General features: G+C 53.0%; 1 protein-coding gene across 1 annotated transcript; it reads right to left on the bottom strand.

Moving 5' to 3' along the window:
• Positions 1–8,683: 8,683 nt before the first annotated feature.
• Positions 8,684–11,624, bottom strand: LOC142027998 (T-cell activation Rho GTPase-activating protein-like). The gene is made up of 6 exons (XM_075022144.1): positions 11,467–11,624; positions 11,072–11,233; positions 10,878–10,987; positions 10,336–10,531; positions 9,991–10,108; positions 8,684–8,718 (listed from the first exon to the last, which is right to left on the bottom strand). Exons 1-6 carry the CDS (start codon positions 11,614–11,616, stop codon positions 8,684–8,686), a joined length of 771 nt encoding a protein of 256 aa, XP_074878245.1. The 5' UTR covers positions 11,617–11,624.
• Positions 11,625–17,247: the final 5,623 nt, after the last annotated feature.

The following is a 17,247-nucleotide window of genomic DNA, read 5'->3' as shown; positions in this document are numbered from 1 at the left end:
GGGGGATCATTTCCCCTCTGCTCAGGGCTGCTGGGGCCAGTCTGTGTGCTCTGTCCAGACTGGGCTCCCCAGGACAAGACTGGGACTCACTGGGGCGAGCCCAGCAAAGGGTCACAAAGGTGACGAAGGGACTGGAGCACTTTTCATATGCGGAGAGGCTGGGAGAGCTGGGACCCTTCAGCCTGGAGAAGGCTCAGGGAGCTCTTATCCATGTACATCTGATGGGAGGGAATGAAGAAGAGGGAACCGGGCTCTTCTCAGCAGCGCCTTCTGGCAGGACAAGAGGCAAAGGGCACAAACTGCAAAACATGAAATTAAAGCTGAACACAAGAAAAACTTTCTGACTGCAACTGTGGTCGAGCACTGCAACCGGTTGCCCACAGAAGTTGTGGTGTCTCCACCCTTGGAGTCCACTCAAAACCTGAGGGGACACGTCCTGGGCAACCTGCTCTGGGTGACCCTGCTTGAGCAGGAGGGCTTGGACTTGATGATATCAAAGGTCCCGAAAACCTCAACGGTTCTGTGAAAGCCACAGACAGAGATCTCTGCCTCAAGCCGAGAGGCAGCAGTCATCAGCCGACTCAGAGGAGCAGGCTGGGAGGCAGCTAGAAAACTCTTCCCAGTTCCTCCCTTGTCATCCCTGCCTCAGGTGTGCAAGCCAGTGCACCGCTTTGTTGAGCTGCCCAGTTCTCATCCCGCTGTGATTCTGCAGGTAACGTTAACACAAAGGAGTGAGAGGGGAAGAGCTTTAGTTAACGGCATGGGAACCTGAAAGCACAGGACAACTTTTCCCCAAACGTGGGCAATGCTGCTTAGATTCTGTCACCTAGGGAAGAGAAGGAAGACGACAAATGGGCCAAAGGGTTACACAGGAATGAAATACGAGGAAGGTGCAAGAGACATCAAAAACATCGATATGTGCCCCAGAAGACTATTTTGTAGTCAACTGACCTGCCCACACCCGACTGTGGGCATGAGGCCTCCGCTCCGACTTCCACTCTTCTCCTCTTCACCATTTCTTCCACTGCAGCACTATCTGACACTTCTTTTCTTCTCTTGACCTTCAAAACATTGCAAACTTGGTATTGATAAAATTTGATTTTGACTTTTCTATTTTAGAACAAAAGTCAGACTTAATATACATCTGTGTTTCGCAACATTGTCCAGGCTTATACAACAAAAACCAAAAAATGACTCAGGAATAAAAGATTAGCTGCCTTATTCAAACAGAAGGTAAGCACTGAGAGGCCATCCAGAGAATTATGCTCAACAGTTTTAAAGAAGAACTACTGCTTCCCAGGACATCCTATTGGCTCCATTTTTAGAGGAGGGCCTAGGAACATCATTAGCAGGAACGTAATGCTAGCAGAGAGAGCAGGATTTCCTCAGGGGGAATTTGGACAGGACACCTTCACTAATTCACTCCATCTTCAGACACTTACCTGTATTGAAAACAAACCCACCCTGAGATCTCACTAAACAACTACTTTCCAAAGAAGCTTAACTTGGTTGTTTTCGACACATGCAGCACTTAGGAAACTACTTCATTATTCAGCACTATTGACCTCATACAGACTCTCACAGCGAAGAAACCATTTGACAGCTCAGCTCAGACTTGGCGAAAACACATTTAACTGAAGCCAGCACGGCTCTCACGTCCTCAGGCAGGACTTCATTCAAAGTCCGCTGGAATTGACAGGAAGGTTTCCCTCAACTTGGATGGTTCTAGGTGAGAATTCACTCCCACCTTACACTGCCTGACTGACACCCAGAAACAGGACAACTACAGCATTGCCTAGATATATCTTCTGCTTCTCCAGACTACTTGGAATATCACTTTTTTTTAAAAAAAAAAACAACACACAAAAGAGAACCACACACGCAACTTAAAAGCTCATCACTGCCCTTGTTTACTTCTTTACCTGTAACAGAGGTATTGTAAAATCTGGTGAATATTTGGTGACTGGACTTTCTTTAACCAACTTTATAGTACATTTTTGCATTGCACCACACGTCCTGAGAACAAGATAAATGACTTAGAAACAATGCTGGACTTGCATATGATATCTTGAAACCGAAGAACTGCAAATACAGCTCTTTCAGAATTCCTGGCTGTGAATAACACAAGCCAGTGGGATGGGGACAATTGCTTTGGACTACTTGTCCATTTGATAAGGGAGACCAGAATATCTACTAAGTGCTCACAAGACAGACCAGCAGCAGCCTTTCCCAGGGACCAATCATCAGAACAGGAAACAGTAAGAAAAAAACCTCAGTTTTCACAACAGAGGAGGTTCAATGCAGAGTCCCACAGAGGTCTCAGCTGGGGCCTGAGGCTCTTCAGGGAATTCATAGAAAACCTGGAAAATGAGACACTAGGGAGGTGACAACATTTGCTAATTATACAAAAGACATTATTACCATTATTACTATCATTATTTAGAAAAACAAATGCATTCTTTCTTTAGGAAAACAGAAACAAAGAGCGTGAAATTCAACGTCAACAAATGTAGTCAAGCATAAGGAAGAAAAACACATGTTCCATATATATATGTGCTGGCTCCAGCCTAGTTACCGACATTCAAGAATGAAGGCTGGGAGCCACTGGGCATTGCTTCATAAAAATACTAGCTGAAGAGTCAGCAGTGGGTGAAAAGGCAAAGAGAAATTCCAGACATTTTCAAAAAAAGCAATACAGGACAAAAGAGAACACATTGCTATGCTCTATTTCAAATCCATGGTACAGCCATACCGCACGCAGTTTTGCTCCCTCTCATTCAAAGACACAGTGGAGGAAGGGAAAGGGAAAAGCAAGACATAGATCATAGATGTTTCCAGACATTATCCAAACATAACCATAGTGAATTACCACAAGATACGCCGTGCTGAAATAGAGCCGAGTTCTAGATACATCGTGCAAATGTAGGGATAAGGCACGAGGTGGACATTCTCATGTTTGAATCTCATCTTCGATACTCTCTCCCATTTACTGACATCTGAGAACAACAATAAGACTTAAGAACATAGCACTAACATTTCAAAGGAGCAGGAGTCCTCTTGTAAAGCTTCAAAAGTCATACCACACTGAACGTATATGCAGAAGGGAGCACCTACAATCTGTCCGTATGAACTTGGTGAAAAAGCGCTAGTAACACATTACAAGAAACACTCACCCAGGTGACACTCTCCCATCAGTTGCTTGCATTAATAGCATTGTGTTTCCTTAACTGTATCTGGCTTCAGTCCTGACATCTTCCCGCAAGAAACAACATGCCAGGCGCTCCCAACCCTGTGAATAAAACCTCATCAGCTTTCCTAACTAAAAAGTAATTTTTTTAAAAACTGAAAAGGACTAGGATTCACAGGAGTAGCGTCATTACATTCACTTCACAGTTCAAAATGGGAGGACAAAAGATAATTGACATGACAAACGCCACAGTTACAGACGTTCCTTCCTGGGGGTGCAGTTCGCACACCTAGGAGCTCATGCGTGCAAGAATGGGTGACGCCAGGCAGCAGTCTCCTTACGTGCCTCTGATCTCAGGAAGAAACAGGTAACATGAATACTTTTACTCCATTTGCTAGCAGAAACTAACATCCTGAGGACCAGAGATGGAGCCCAAGATTTGCCTAGATGAAACGCTGACGCAATCAGTTCCTTTAAGGGATGAAATTGTTCGTTTGAGTTTGGCTTCAAGGACTCCCACAGCTGGTGATTAACTAAGAGGTATGCTACAGCGAGGAGCCCGACACACAGATTGCAGGACAACTCATCACGCCAGGCCTCTGAGCTTGCAGTTCTCCGCAGGGCCCGGTGCTGGCTGAGCAGGTGGATGGACTTCCCAGTTCTAGAAATACAAGCTCGGGAATCAAACCCTCCTCAAGCACGCAGGCAAAACTGGCTGCGCTTTAGCGAAGCAAACCAACAACGAGGCTTCGTTTGTTTGGGTGCCTCCTCTCTGACAATGCTCTGGGCTACTTTCTCTTCCTGGCAGTAAGAGGAATAAGTTGCTCTCATACATACCAGCTTCTGACAGGGAAAGAGGATGACCTCGTTCTTGCCTGCTAGGACCAGGGGTGGCAATAACGCAGTCTGCCGAGACTGGAAGGGAATGCCTTGGAGGCGGAAACACGTGGGTGTTCATTACTCCTGGGCACTCGGAATCACGGGAGGTGATGATGCCAAAGGGCCTGATCCGATTCACAAACTGACACACCTTAGGACTGAAAAGGCTTCTCCTTCAACTAACTTACTTTTCTCTGCAACAACAGCCTCAGGAGAGTAACTTCTTCTTAACCCTTTACACTACAGCAACTACAATGTTTAATCCTAATGTACCTTACAAGAAAACTACTGCGGTCTTCTCTACTAGTGGGCCAACACTGCTGCGCCTGTAAGGAGCGCTTTACGTTTTATTAACCTTTTGAAACAACGCACTAGCTTTCCTTGCAATCGCATTACGTGGGCTTCCTGGGACTTTACATATACACGTTTGTTTTCTCTGGCTAAATCAGATTTGGAACGCAGGGGTGGCCATCTGAAAACACTGCAAAACATTCTTTTTACATACATCAGTTCTCTGGTGAAGGCAACAACTGAGGAGGATCTTCAGCTAGTGTAAAACTGCAAAGCTCAAAGGACTCGTACTCCAGCTAAAGATCTGCGCACTACTAGGCAGGAATGTCAAATTAAGCAATGCCCAACAGATACAAGTCATTGGATCTTTTCTTTTACAAGTAGGAAAGAAAGGGTACACAGAAAGATAGTGAAGTGGTCTGTAGAAAATGGATGTAAATCATCAAGATTTCCGAGGATTACTCGAATTGCTTCCTGGAGAGGCCAAAATAAGAAAGGAAGGAAGAATATTAACAAGATAGCCACAATTCCACTGTCAAGTACAGTTTTCAGGCTTGGGAAAAAAATAACATTGCAGTTTGCAGGAGTCATGGAAGAGCAGGTTCCAGATATTTTGCTTTTCCTCTTCCCCTTCTTCCCCCTGCTCCCTCCCATCACCTCAGAGCATGCTGCCCTAACAGATTCACAGAAACTGAAGTGAATGAATATCTTAACCCTGAATTAACATGGAAGCATTACTATGGAGAGTGGAGGTGTGCTTTTAAATTTAAGAAGTTCTACATTTAAGAAGCCTCCTCCTTGCCAGCACAACACATGCAGTATTGACCTGTTTCAAAAATAAACATATTCCCCTTTTTCAGAATATTGACCCAATTCAGTTACAAAGGAACTGTAATTCAGCTCCAACAAACTCCTGCTTTATAAAGGGGAAACTTTTTCTAGGAATACCTTTCAGTATTTTCAAAAGTGAAAAAGAAAAAAAAAAAAGAACCAATAATTTTCTGTATCAGTTAAGATCAGCACACTTTCTTCAATACTATTTACAATGCTACTACTGTACTCTGAAGATTTGTTTAAACTTAACTAACAGGAGCATTTTTAAGCAGGCAGTATATTGGTCTCATTTCCTCGGGAATGGCAGGGGCTTTCTTCTGTCTCAGGAAGAAGATGACAACAACAGAACTCATCAGCTGTCACCGAGCTTGGCCACAAAGTAATGGCGTCATTAAAAGAACGTCCCCTGGCTCCCACAGCTATGAGGAAAGCACATGCAATTGAGCATTAGATTAGCTGCTATCAAGCTAGCTCACCAGTACTGCCACAGCTCCTGAAAAACTAGGAGGGTCTGACAGCTAGTCAAGCCTGAGAAGTTCAAAGCAGTGGTCAGGTCTGGGGCTGAGAGCGAAACCACGGGAAAGTGCTACTGCAGAACGAATCTGAACAGGAACCAGCAAGGCACGGAGTGCAACGAGCTCCACAAATAGGAGTTTTCATTTGTCCAATTTCAACAGGCAGTAGCTTCTTTGAAGTATTTCTGATAAAAGCATTACTCGCGCTCATGCTGCCTGTTGATGACACTTTTCATTTACGTCATTTTTTTCACCCTCGTACTCTCTAGAGAAGTTCCCCATTACTCGCACTTGAAATGCTGCATTTGACAAAACGTCCTCCGTCCCATAACAAACAAAAGATTTGCTCAGCCTAACATTCAGCTAAGCTCCCGTGGACCTGCTTCATCTCCTACCTCTAACTCCTTGACAGCACTTTCAGTGGTGTCGAGATCCAGACCGCTGTGAAACAAACAGAGAGTTAGTCCCACCCCAGCCAAAAAGCAACAGAGCTACGTTCCTTGTAAGAGTTTAAACAACAACAAAACATCATTCCCATTGCACAGAGAAAATACTTAGCAGGCAGATGAATTCCCAGTTTATTGTTCTTAAAAAACATCCAGTCTTCCACAAGGACTGTTCCTTTTCAATTTTCTGCCCATTTGTATTTTGTGCATCTGAGGATACAAAGGATGAGAGATCAGATCTTTTCAGTCAATCCTCACTAACCTTTAGGACTGGGGTTTTTGACAAGGTGCCCTCAAACCAGCACCTCTCTCTTCCAGCCTATCGCAATGCCATTCTGCTCAAGGGACTAAAAGAAGGAACCGGCAGGACGTGTCTCTCAATCCCCTCCACAGTGCAAACCTGCAGAGGAACGGGCCTTCACAGCATTGGAGCTAGGCCCTGTGATGCTGGGAGTTGGGTACTGCCTGCATCAAACTGTGTTCGCACCTATTAACGACATCTTTTGTAAGCCAGCTTCTCAAAAGTTGTTCATTGCCAGGTATCGGCCCACAATACAATGCACAGGGAGAGAGAAGGTCTCAAAGAAAAGCTGAACCCATTAAGAAGTAAACAAATGTCGCACAAGTGTCACTTGGAAATAAGGAAATAGGGTGGAGTGTAAGGAATTACGGCATGCAAGTATTCGCTGGTATATGGTCTGGCAGGCAGCCACTCTCATATCCTCCACATTCAGGGGCCCCAGCCAGAACTCGGTCAGAGATGAGAACTTTCCTTCCTCTTCAGAAAGGCCCTCTCCTTGCTTAATATGGAAGAAGTTAATGAAAGGAGTTACACAGCGCGCCACAGCAGAAGGACAGATATCACCCACCCAAGACTTACGCTGTGGTCATGAAGTCTTCAGGAATCAGCAGGGACACAAAAGTACGATTCAGGAAGGGACGCTGAAGCGGCGATGAGGGGAAGAGGGTGGAAAGAATGGAAGAAAGCAAGGCGCGATGACAGGCTGCCAAACTCAAACAAATGCAGTGCTCTCTCTACCATCGGGAGATCAAACACCTGCAGGCTGCTCAGAAACGTACGCACACTACTGGCAGTGCTGTCCAAAGGGATTACGCTGAGGGAAAGAGCTCGGTCACAGACAAGAGCAACGTTTCAAGCATCTTCTGAACACCACACGACACCACAAGACAGACAACACGCCTTCCTCTCCAAAATCAACACAGAGAACAAAACAAGGAGGAAGGTTAATCCTCCTGGATCTGACACTATTCCAGCAGAATGCTAATAAGCAAAGCTAAAGAAACAACTGCATTTCAATTCATCCCAAAATAAAGTCACGTGGCAGAATTTCAAAGACTCGGCCTACTTCTCCAAAGGAAAAAGGAGACTAGTGTGGCACGAGATTTAATGCAGCTTCAGGTCTGGAGACAGCCTAATTGGCGTGGTGTTCATAGCACAGTCTCTTCAATTCTGCAGCAGCTAACAACAATCACTTCCAGAGTAAAGCCAGGCCCTGGCAATGCCTGTACACATCTCATTGCAAAAGCAAATTCACTCACACTCATAAAACCACTCTCTAGGTCCCTGGCTGCCGACCCCAAACGCGCTCCCCCGCAGGAGCTCCCCGGACCCTGCTCGGGGCACCAGGGCTGGGCTCAGGAAGGAGTTTTTCCCCCGGGCAGATTGGCACAGGTCCCGGGGGGGTTCGCCTTCCTCTGCAGCACTGAGCACAGCCCCTTGCCGGGGTCCTCGGGGCCATTTCTGGCCAGCGAGTCCCTGCTGTTGCAGGAGCAGGAGTCCAGCTGTGCCCTCCAGCCCTCCGCCTCTCTTCCCTGGGCCAGCTTGGCAGGGGAACCTCACGTCTCCAGGTCACCTGCAAAACAAGGAGCCTCAAGGAAGCCGACTTTTCCCTGCTGCTTTTAAGCTGGCACACTTCCGTGGGGAGAAGAGAAAGCCTGGGGGTGTGTGGGGGGGTGTCTTATCTATCTATCTCTCTAAATCTGCTGGGAGGGAATGAAGATGAGGGAGCCAGGCTCTTCTCAAGAGTGCCCACTGAGAGCACCAGAGGCAACAGGCACAAATGAAAACACATGATATGCTCCAGCTGCACATGAGAAAACAACTTTTTCCTGTCTGGGTGGTCAAACACTGGCACAGGTTGCCCAGGGAGTTTGCGGAGTCTCCGTCCTTGGCGATGTTCAAAACCCAAGGGCACGTTGTCCTGGGCAAGCTGCTCTAGGTGAGCCTGCTTGAGCAGGCGGGTTGGACCAGAGGAACTCTACAGGTCCCTTCCAACCTCCACCCTCCTGTGTGAGTCTGTGCTTTGGTTTCACTCCTAAAGCACCTGAACTCAACCCTGATGCCTGCGGGAAAGGATGCTGGGACAAGGCAAGATCCCAGACTCCTCCCCGAGGACTCACCACAAAACCCCATCTACCTAGTCCAGAATATCGTATGGCAGACACACTCAGAAGAGAGAAAAGATCCTTTTATTGCAAACATCAACTGCGGCGGGGGGCGGGCCCGGGAGTCACAGGGCTTCAGCCCGTAACAGGGAAACGGCACCTACAACGACAGAGTCAGAGAGCACTGATAAACCCATGAAGGCAGGAATAGGCATGACTTGGTTCCCCTTTCTTTGGGGAACACCGTTGACGAGGAATTGTTCATAGCCCAGAAGAGAGAGCTATGGCTGGCATCAACCAGGGGATGGCTCTGGCACCTTATCCCCACGGGTAATGCACTTGGAGACCTGCATGCGTGCACAGATGCACAGGGCCCCTGTGCCACGCAGCAGGGCTCGATGGGGAGCCCCTGGGGAGCGGCCATGGAGTTATTTCCAAGCCCCGCGCAGCACCGTCCCTTGCCAGCGGGTCGGACTGACTTGGAGCAGCGCTGAGAGTTGGGAAAGATGGGCAGCAGAGCCTGGTACACACCTGGGCTTCCTGACCTGCTGGACCTTCCTGCTTCTTTTAAGTCCCCATCTCCTTCTCTCTTCCTTCTTTTCTTTTCTCGTTGGCATTCCTTCTCCTCTGCCCAGGCCTGTTTTCTCTTTCTTTTCTTTCCGTTTTCCTTCTCCTGGGGGGAGCCTGCAAACCTTTCCATCCCCCAGTATGATTAGGTAGGTAAAGCCAGGATCAACTAGAATCAGTTCTTGATTTACCCAAAGCTGACTCATTTCACCTTCTTTCCTCTGAAACGCTCTTTAGTCCTTCTGTGCATCCCAGGGAGTCTACTGTGCTCCCTGGGGTGGCTGGAGCCAAAGCAACGGGTGCCTACAACAGAAATGTCAGAGTCAGCAGGTGGCAAGGGACACCCTGGAGTAGCAGGCGACTGTTTGGCAAAATGCTGCCTTAGCCCTACAGAGAAGATCCCTCTGGCTGGTTTGCATTAGCCCGTTCTTCCAAGGGCCTCACTTTGGAACACAGGGTTCACACGGGTGTGTGACACTCGGTTCGTTTCTGGCAGCTCAACAAACACGGGGATACTGTGTCTCGGGTAGGAGGGTAGCCCCTGATGGAGCTGCCATACCTCTGACGTTTCGGACTCCACCACCGCGTCTCCCCCAGCTTCTTTGAGGACATCCAGCAGAGAAGCGGGTGGTGTGTGCAGCAAGGCTTCTGCCTGGTGGTCCTTGTCTGCTCTGCCTGCAGGGCCACTTTGCTCTTCCAAATCCAGGTCTAGAAAGGAAAAGCACGTGCAGCAAAGTGACTCCTTGGAAGTAAAGCACACCTAAAGCAAAACCCACCCAAAGCCCTACACCAGCTGTCTTCTCGACATTGAGGTTTCTGGTAGCCCAAGCCCCAGCCTGGGACAGCCCTCAGTTCCTCCTCATACCTGTGGCTCTGTCCATGGGGGCTGCCGACTCCCCGGCTGATGGACAGGAGCGGCCAGCCATCTCCTCCACAAAGATGTCACCGCAGTTTTCAATGAGAAACGCCACCAGCACGTTCACCTGCACACATCAAACCCTCAGTCTCAACCCAGGTGCCTGAAAATGTATCACACAGCCTTTCCCACTCCCGACCCTTGCCTCTGCGCAGGAGGCTGTGGTTGTGGGGCTGCTCTTGCAGGCAGCCACCCCACCAGCATTCGCTCAAGAGAGGAGGCAGCCAGGGACCTCTGAGCAGCCAAGCTCGGATGGGCCGGCAAGGCTGCAGCCGGCTGCTCAGTACAGCGCACCTTCTCAGTCACCGCCAGCATGGCCTCGAGGGGGAGCACGTCCTCGTTAGGTGGGCTCAGCAGATTTGGCCCAAGGCAGATGGCCAGGTTGCTGGCGGTCATTCTGCTGCTGGAGGCGTTGTGGCCGATGTGCTGGAGGAGGGCCAGCAGCCGCTTGAGGAGGACGAGATTGGCTCCAGGCAACTTCTTGGCCACCCTGAGGGAACAGGAACTCAACGTTAATAGAGCAGATGTTGCCCACAGCCATCCCCGAAGCTTGCCCAAGGCAGGTGGGTTGCGCAGCTTTCCGGGTGCTCTCAGCCAGCGGCCAGTGCTCCTGCGCTTCAGGAAGGAAGCACGGCGTTGCTTCCCAGCTCCTCATTTCCCCCAAGCCCAGGCAAGGGAAGGCTCCCTGTCCATGCCCTTTCCCCCGAAATCTAAGCCCACCCCAGCAAAAGCAAGCTGTCAGAAGACACAGCTTTTTAAGGAGACCGTCCCTTTTCAGGCAAGTCCCAGGCCTCTACCAGTCCCTCCTCAACAGGCAGGCTGCTGCCCACACTTACGCTTTCAGCTCTTCAACCTTCTCCTCCTTGCCGCTCTTCTGCATCGCTGCCATCCAGTCCTCGTAGAGGTCTGTCACGAGGAGCTTGGCGGGGATGCTTCGGAGGAAGTCCTGCAATGCCAGGGGCTCCAGGTGAGCCTCTAAACACTCCAGGCCAGGCAGGAGCTCTTCCAGCTGCAGGTCAGAAGCGCTCACCTTCAAGATGACGGCCAGCAGCAGCGCAGGCTGGCTGCCCAGGTCGACATCCGCACCGTGGTCCAGGGCCTCCCGCAGCTCACGAAACTCTGTCCTGCCGGCAGCTCTTCGGAATATCCCTTCTGTCGACGGTCCTTCCTTGTGCAGGACAGCCAGCATCTCCTGCAGGAGGGGCAGGAGGACAGTTGCTTGGCTGAGAAGCTGCCTTCCAACAGCAGTGACCAAAGCACTGCCCCAGATCCTGCTCCTTGCCCCCCGCAAAGGGGGCTGGCACCAGAAGCGTCTTCTGGGGGTGAAGGGCCCAATCCCCCATCCCCGGAGCTCCTGGGGACACCCACCTCCCCTCTGGAGCAGCAGGAGGGAGGGCTGGGGACCCCCTGCCCAGGCTGGCTTACCTGGATGGGCCGGGGCAGGGAGCCGTCCTCCCCGCAGAGGGCTGCCAGGGGCTGGCCAAAGAGCGCCCTGCTGCAGCCGGAGCCCACCTGCCCTGGCGCCTGGGCAGCGGCCAGGGTCCTCCGATGAGCAAAGGGCCAGGGCAGCCCCATCCTCTTCCTCCTCCTGATGGTGTTCCCTCCTTCCGAAAAGGAAAATGGAGCAAGAGCGTGTCAATGGAGACAGCCGGGCCAGCACTCCCGGAGCCTGCCCTGCCTGCAGCACAGTGCTGAGGGCTGAGGCAGGATGGGCAGGGAGCCAGCAGCTGGAACCACAGCTCCAGCTCAGCGGCTCCAGCTCGGAAGCTCTTGAGAGCCGGCATGCCACCGGGACAACCTGTCCCAGCCCTCGCCCTGCCCTCCTCCAAACTGTGGGCAGCAGGAGAGGCTCTGGGTCCCCGCAGAACCACATCCAGCGGCTGCTGCCCAGCAGGTGTCCTTGCTCGTCCAGGTGACGTCCTCCCTTGGGGTGCCGCACCTGCATGGAGACACTCAAAGGACAAGTGAGCACAGCTCAACCATTTGCAGGACAATGTGCTTCTTTCCAGAACTCACCTGGTGAGCCGCAAAGTCCCCCAGCTTTGATAGATGGGGCTGTCGGTGGCCTTTGCCCTTGCTTGGGACGATCCTGCAAGAAGCAGGCTGCGCTTAGAGAGCAGCCCCGCAGCAGAAAGGGCCACCGGCGAGCTGCCACCCGGCACCAGCAGCCTGAGCGCGGCAGAGCTGGGACCCTCTGCCCTCCTGGGCTCTCTGCCCCACACGGCAGGCTTCCCCCCAGCGCCGCCAGCGAGGATGTGCTGGCATGCCTGGTGGCTCCCCAACCCTCTACGCTCCCCGAGTGGCACCGCGGGACGCTCCCTCCCTCCATCTCTGCCTTACAAGCTCACCCCGCTGGCCGCAGACGCCGGCGCAGCCAGAGACGGGTGAAAGGCAGCCATTCTCACCTCTGCCTGGCCCTCCATCAGCCTCTCCAGGCTCCTGGTGCTGAATGTCCTCCACTGGGCAAGAGAGAAGGAGCGGAGGAAGGTGAGCAGCAATGCCTAAGGACCAGGGCTCGGGGACAGAGCCCAGACCGGGGAGACACTCACGGTGTGGCGGCAGCTCAGCTCCTTCTCCAGGGGTCTGAGGGAGGGGAGACGGGTCACGCGGGCTCTCTTGGCTCCTCCTGGTGTCCTGTGCACCGGCAAGGGACAGGGAGAGAGCAGGCTGAGCCCCAAGCTGCCCCTTCTCTCCTGTGAGGCAGCTCTGCCCGAGAGCTGCCCGCAGCCGCAAGGGCACCTCTCCCCAGCTGGGGAGCTGTGTTCCCCCGTCCGGCTGTGCCTGCAGCATCCCCTTTGGCTTACCCCAGCAGCGTGCCCACCCACAGCTCCTTCAGCGCCCGGGAGCTGCAGAAAGAGAGGAGAACCAGCGTCAGGACCCGCTGCCCCCCAGCCCGTGGGCAGAGGCGGGCGCCTGTGCAGCCCTGCCCCGTGGGGAAGGACGCCGGAGTGGGACGAAGCCCCGTGGGGCAGGACAGAGGCGCTGCCCAAGCCCTGGCTCCCCGTGTCCTGCCAGAGCAGCTGCTTTTGCCCTTCTCTTCTGGGGACCCAAAGGGCACCAAGGGATGCAGGACCTGGCAATGCCCCCATCCCTCCCTGCCAGCGTGCTTCCCGCTCCCTGCCCAGGCTCTCCACACAGGGCAGAGGCCGTTCACAGGATGGCGTGGGCACGGTTGTGAACCTCTCCTGCCCGACCATGGGACGTGGCACCACGACTCACCCAAAAGCGGCAACACAGGAGCCGGTGGACCAGACGAGGATGACGGAGGTCCTGTCCTCATCGCCGCCTTCCTCCTCTTCCTCGTCCCCCGCCGCCTCCTTTCCGCCGCTCAGCACCCACAGCTGGTCCAGGGCCAGGCGGAGCTGTGGGCGCACGCTGGTGCCACGTCTGCAGAGAGCAGACAGGAGAGGCAGGCGGTGAGCTGGAGGTGACCTCCTGGGGATCCCCCCGGGCAGAGCCCCGTCCCCCACTTGCCCTTGGGACAGACGGACGGACAGCGATGGGCGCCTCCAGCACCCACCAAGGTGCCGGGGCCTGGGGCTGGTGCTGGGGTGTCCCTGCCCCGGGGCCAGGGCCAGGGCTGGGGGAAAGGCAGCTGGGCTCTGAGGGTCTTACTGCAACTTGGCGATCACCAGTTCCTCCTGGAGGAGGAGAAGGCGTCTCTCGCTCCTCTTGCGGCCCCGGGTCAGCCGCACGTCCGCGCTCAGCACCGCCTCGGCGTCGGCGAGAGCCTCCCTGCAGAGCAGAGAGCGGCGGGCATGAGAAAGGCCGCTGCCACCGCGGGTCCCAGCCGTGCCCCCGAGGCACAGGGAGAGCTCACCTGGAGCCGCAGCAGCAGTTGGCCTGGCCCATCCTGCCCGGGAGAGGAGGACCCTCGCCGTGGACCAAGGACGCGGGCCACTCGGCGACAGCGGGGATGGGAGGCGAGGTGCCGGTGCCGGCGAGGTGCTGCTCGGCCGGATCCTGCCTCCTCCCAGCGCTCCTGTGTGCCAGCACAGCTCCGTGCTGCTGTCTCTGGTGGCTGTGGGCTCCAACTGACCAACATTCCGAGCCCAACGACCAACATTCTGAGCCCAACGACCAACATTCTAAGCCCAACGACCAACATTCTGAGCCCAACGGAAAGTGGGAGGGGCACCCACCCAGTGGGTGAGAGTTCTCTCCAGTATGGCCGTCTCTGCCTGGCACTGGGGAGCCCCGGGCGGGCTGGACGGACCCAGCAGAGGGGAAGGACCGTCTCCCTCCACCTCTTGCCAACGCTTTGCCTCCTGCAGCCCAGGAGGCAGGGAGCCGCCTTTGCCCCAGGGGCACTTTTCTGGCTCGAAATCGCTCCACTTGGCGTCCACCATCACCCCAGGTGTCTGCACAGCTGCTTTCCAGCTGGGTGTCCCCCAGCATTTACTGGCGCAAGGGCTTCTTCGTCCCCAGGTCTCCAGGACTTTGCTCTTCCCCTTGGGGAACTACAGGAGGTTCCTGTCAGCCCCTTTCTCCAGCCTGTCAAGATCCTCCAGGTTGACAGCAGGACCCTCCGGCGCATGAGCCTCTCCTCCCGCTTCTGTGCCACAAGCTGCAAGCTGCCGGAGGGTCCGCTCTGCCCCATCTCCCAGACCAGGGAATGTGAACAGATCCCACGTGGTGCAGCGCAGGGGGGGGCAGACATGCACTTTGATAGGCCATCACTTGTCACAGGAGGTTCAGAAATTTAGGGGAAAAATCCATATTGGTTTGGGTATTATTTACACAGTGCTTCCCCTTTGTATTCCTGCAAGCTATTACAAGGTGTTCAAAATGTCTCCTTTTTCATTTGAATGTCACAGCTCTTCACAGTGCTGATGTTGCGTGTAACACTGGATCAGGTTGTACTCTCGCATAGATTGTTAGGTAGTATGTAGCCTAGATTATTAGGGAGAAGATAGCAGATTATCTGCATTAATTGTGCTAACACCAACGACAGAAGGTTGTGTCTAGCTCTTGAGCCGAAGGATAGAAATCCAAGGCGTCTATTGAACGCAGTGGGCTATTGATCAGCAGATTGAACTCACCGTGTTCAAAAAAGAAAAGGTACGTGAGAAAGGCGTATTCCATCTTGACTGCTACAATGCGTGGTTTTGTAGGTATGAAGATAAATTATTCATGCCCCTCCCGCCACCCCCTTCCAAAAAAAAAAAGGACTAGAGAAAAAAGATTCAACTTCTGGAGCAATGGGGCTTTTAATAGCCAAGTAAATTTCCCTAGATCATTCCCATTCGATGAGCCACTTTGCCTGACATTCTGCCTCTACTTGGTACCAACAGAAGACTCGGTACCTGTGCCATGCTAGAGGAGACGTAGAATTTCGTGCTGATCCAGAGCTTTCCACCTACAGCCAAAACCGGGGCGAAGCTTTCCTCCACCTCAGCCACTCCCTGGTGCCTCTTCCCCAGGGAAAGTCTTTCCTCTGTCACTCTGTGCTCATAGCTGGTCACAGGCAATGCAAGCCCCAAGCCTCAGCCACCGTCCCAGGTCACCAACCCCCTTTAGCCATAAGCAAGCTCTCAAACTCCTTTGCGGCTGCAGGAGAAGGGTTGTTAATAGAAATGGATGCACACGGCACAGTCTATTCCAGAATAGCCACAGCGGTTAAAAGCTTTCTGTGTCCTGGATTGGTGGTTTTCAGGACCAGCTCCTGGGTGCCGTTGCACGAGGCTAGCAATAGCTCTATTTCATGCAGGTAATTCAGGCTTAATCCTTTGTCCCCACAGGCCCAGCGGCACAGAAAGTCACCGTGGGCTGTGTTTGAGCAGCCTGCTCCACTGGACTTGTGGCAAACGGCCGCATCCTTGCTCTTCTGTTGTCCGCGTAGGGTCCTGGTCAATACCACAAGCTGTTTTCCCTGGAAATGACCATCGTGGCTAAAGACAGACTCCTCCTTGTGGACGCCAGCCAAGCTGTGGGAACGTCTCTGGCACCCATGCTGTGCCAGCTTTCAACCCCCAAGAGACTGGAACTGAGGCGGGTCCAACAGGAAGAAAATCTGCAATTTTCACTGAAAGAGGGGAGCGACCACCGGCACTGAAGAGCCATTCATATCCTGCCGAAAGCCACAGGGAAATGCAATGTGTGGTGAGCTTAGGCAGGAATACTCCTGTCCGAGGAGCAGCACGCTTGGTTATTAAGGCTTTATCACACTTGGGTGATAAGGCTTTATCCTTGGCTTTCCCGCCGTGCTGACCGCTGTGGCTGCTGCCTGTTCTTTCCTGCCATGCTGGCTGCACCCACCTGTGGGGCTGTCCTTGGGAAGGGCACCAGAACCGAGAAAGCCCCTGGGAGAGGGGCGGGAAGAAGCTTTTCTCCAGAGATTTGCCAGAAACTCTCCAGAGCATCCCTTTTCCAGCCCATGAGATGCTCTGTGTGACAAGGGAAGGTGCCTGTCGGTCCAATGGATGAGGCCCTGCAGGGCTCCCATCAGGGTCCTTTGACCTACCCATCTTCCAGCCACCACTCCAGGGGCTGGGGGTCTCACGAAGGGCAGAGCCCTGTCCCCCACCTGCCGTTGGGACAGACATTGGTGCATCCAGCCATTAAAACCTGCCGAGGTCAGCTAACTAGGAAAAAGAGATGAGCCACACTGCGCATGCCCAAAGGGCGGACACTATGTCAAGGATAACATAAATAAGTATACGATTAGAACAATATAAGCTTGCCTTGCTGTAGGTAACGGTATGCACGATAGGCAGAACGATCCCCCATGCATCCAGCGCTGCAATAAAGAATGCCTGCTTTCTAAAACTCCAAAATTGAGCCTCAGAGAGTTTCTTCGACTGGCTTTTTCGGTTACACACCCCTACCTCTGACTGGCAGGACAGAAGAGAAGATCACTCGGGCACCTGTCCCTTTCACTCGTGCCACTCGAGTCCTGCTTGACCTTGCCCGGGTTTTGCTTTACCGTGTCCTGGTGCCCGCGTGGAAAAGGAGCAGGGGAAAGCGGTCTGTGCTTCAAACCAGCGTGCCAGCCTCCCCGTGACATCCCGGAGCACTCCTGGGCGGTCAGCACCACAGGGGCCTCCTATTTCTTCTGGCAAAGTCTCAGCTCCTCCTCTCTTGCTTGCTCCTCCTCCCCCATCCAGATGCTCCTTCTCTAGGTGGTGGAAAGCATATTCTGCTTTCCTTGACTTCCACATGGCCCCTCGGTTTCCAGCAGGCTTCCCACCAGTGCCTCTGCAAGCC

The sequence above is a fragment of the Buteo buteo genome, unplaced genomic scaffold, assembly GCF_964188355.1.
Source record: "Buteo buteo unplaced genomic scaffold, bButBut1.hap1.1 HAP1_SCAFFOLD_103, whole genome shotgun sequence".
NCBI lineage: Eukaryota > Metazoa > Chordata > Aves > Accipitriformes > Accipitridae > Buteo > Buteo buteo.
Note: the sequence above shows the minus strand (reverse complement) of the source record. Positions and strands in the feature narration are given on the sequence as shown.

Excerpts from the sequence above, each read along its gene's own strand:
- LOC142027998 (XM_075022144.1), bottom strand. The coding sequence starts at position 11,616 with ATGGGGCTGCCCTGGCCCTTTGCTCATCGGAGGACCCTGGCCGCTGCC. Across the intron at positions 11,234-11,466 it reads CCCTGCCCCGGCCCATCCAG|GAGATGCTGGCTGTCCTGCA; the intron begins GTAAGCCAGCCT and ends CCCCTCCTGCAG. Across the intron at positions 8,719-9,990 it reads CCCCATGGACAGAGCCACAG|GTGCCGTTTCCCTGTTACGG; the intron begins GTATGAGGAGGA and ends CTGTCGTTGTAG.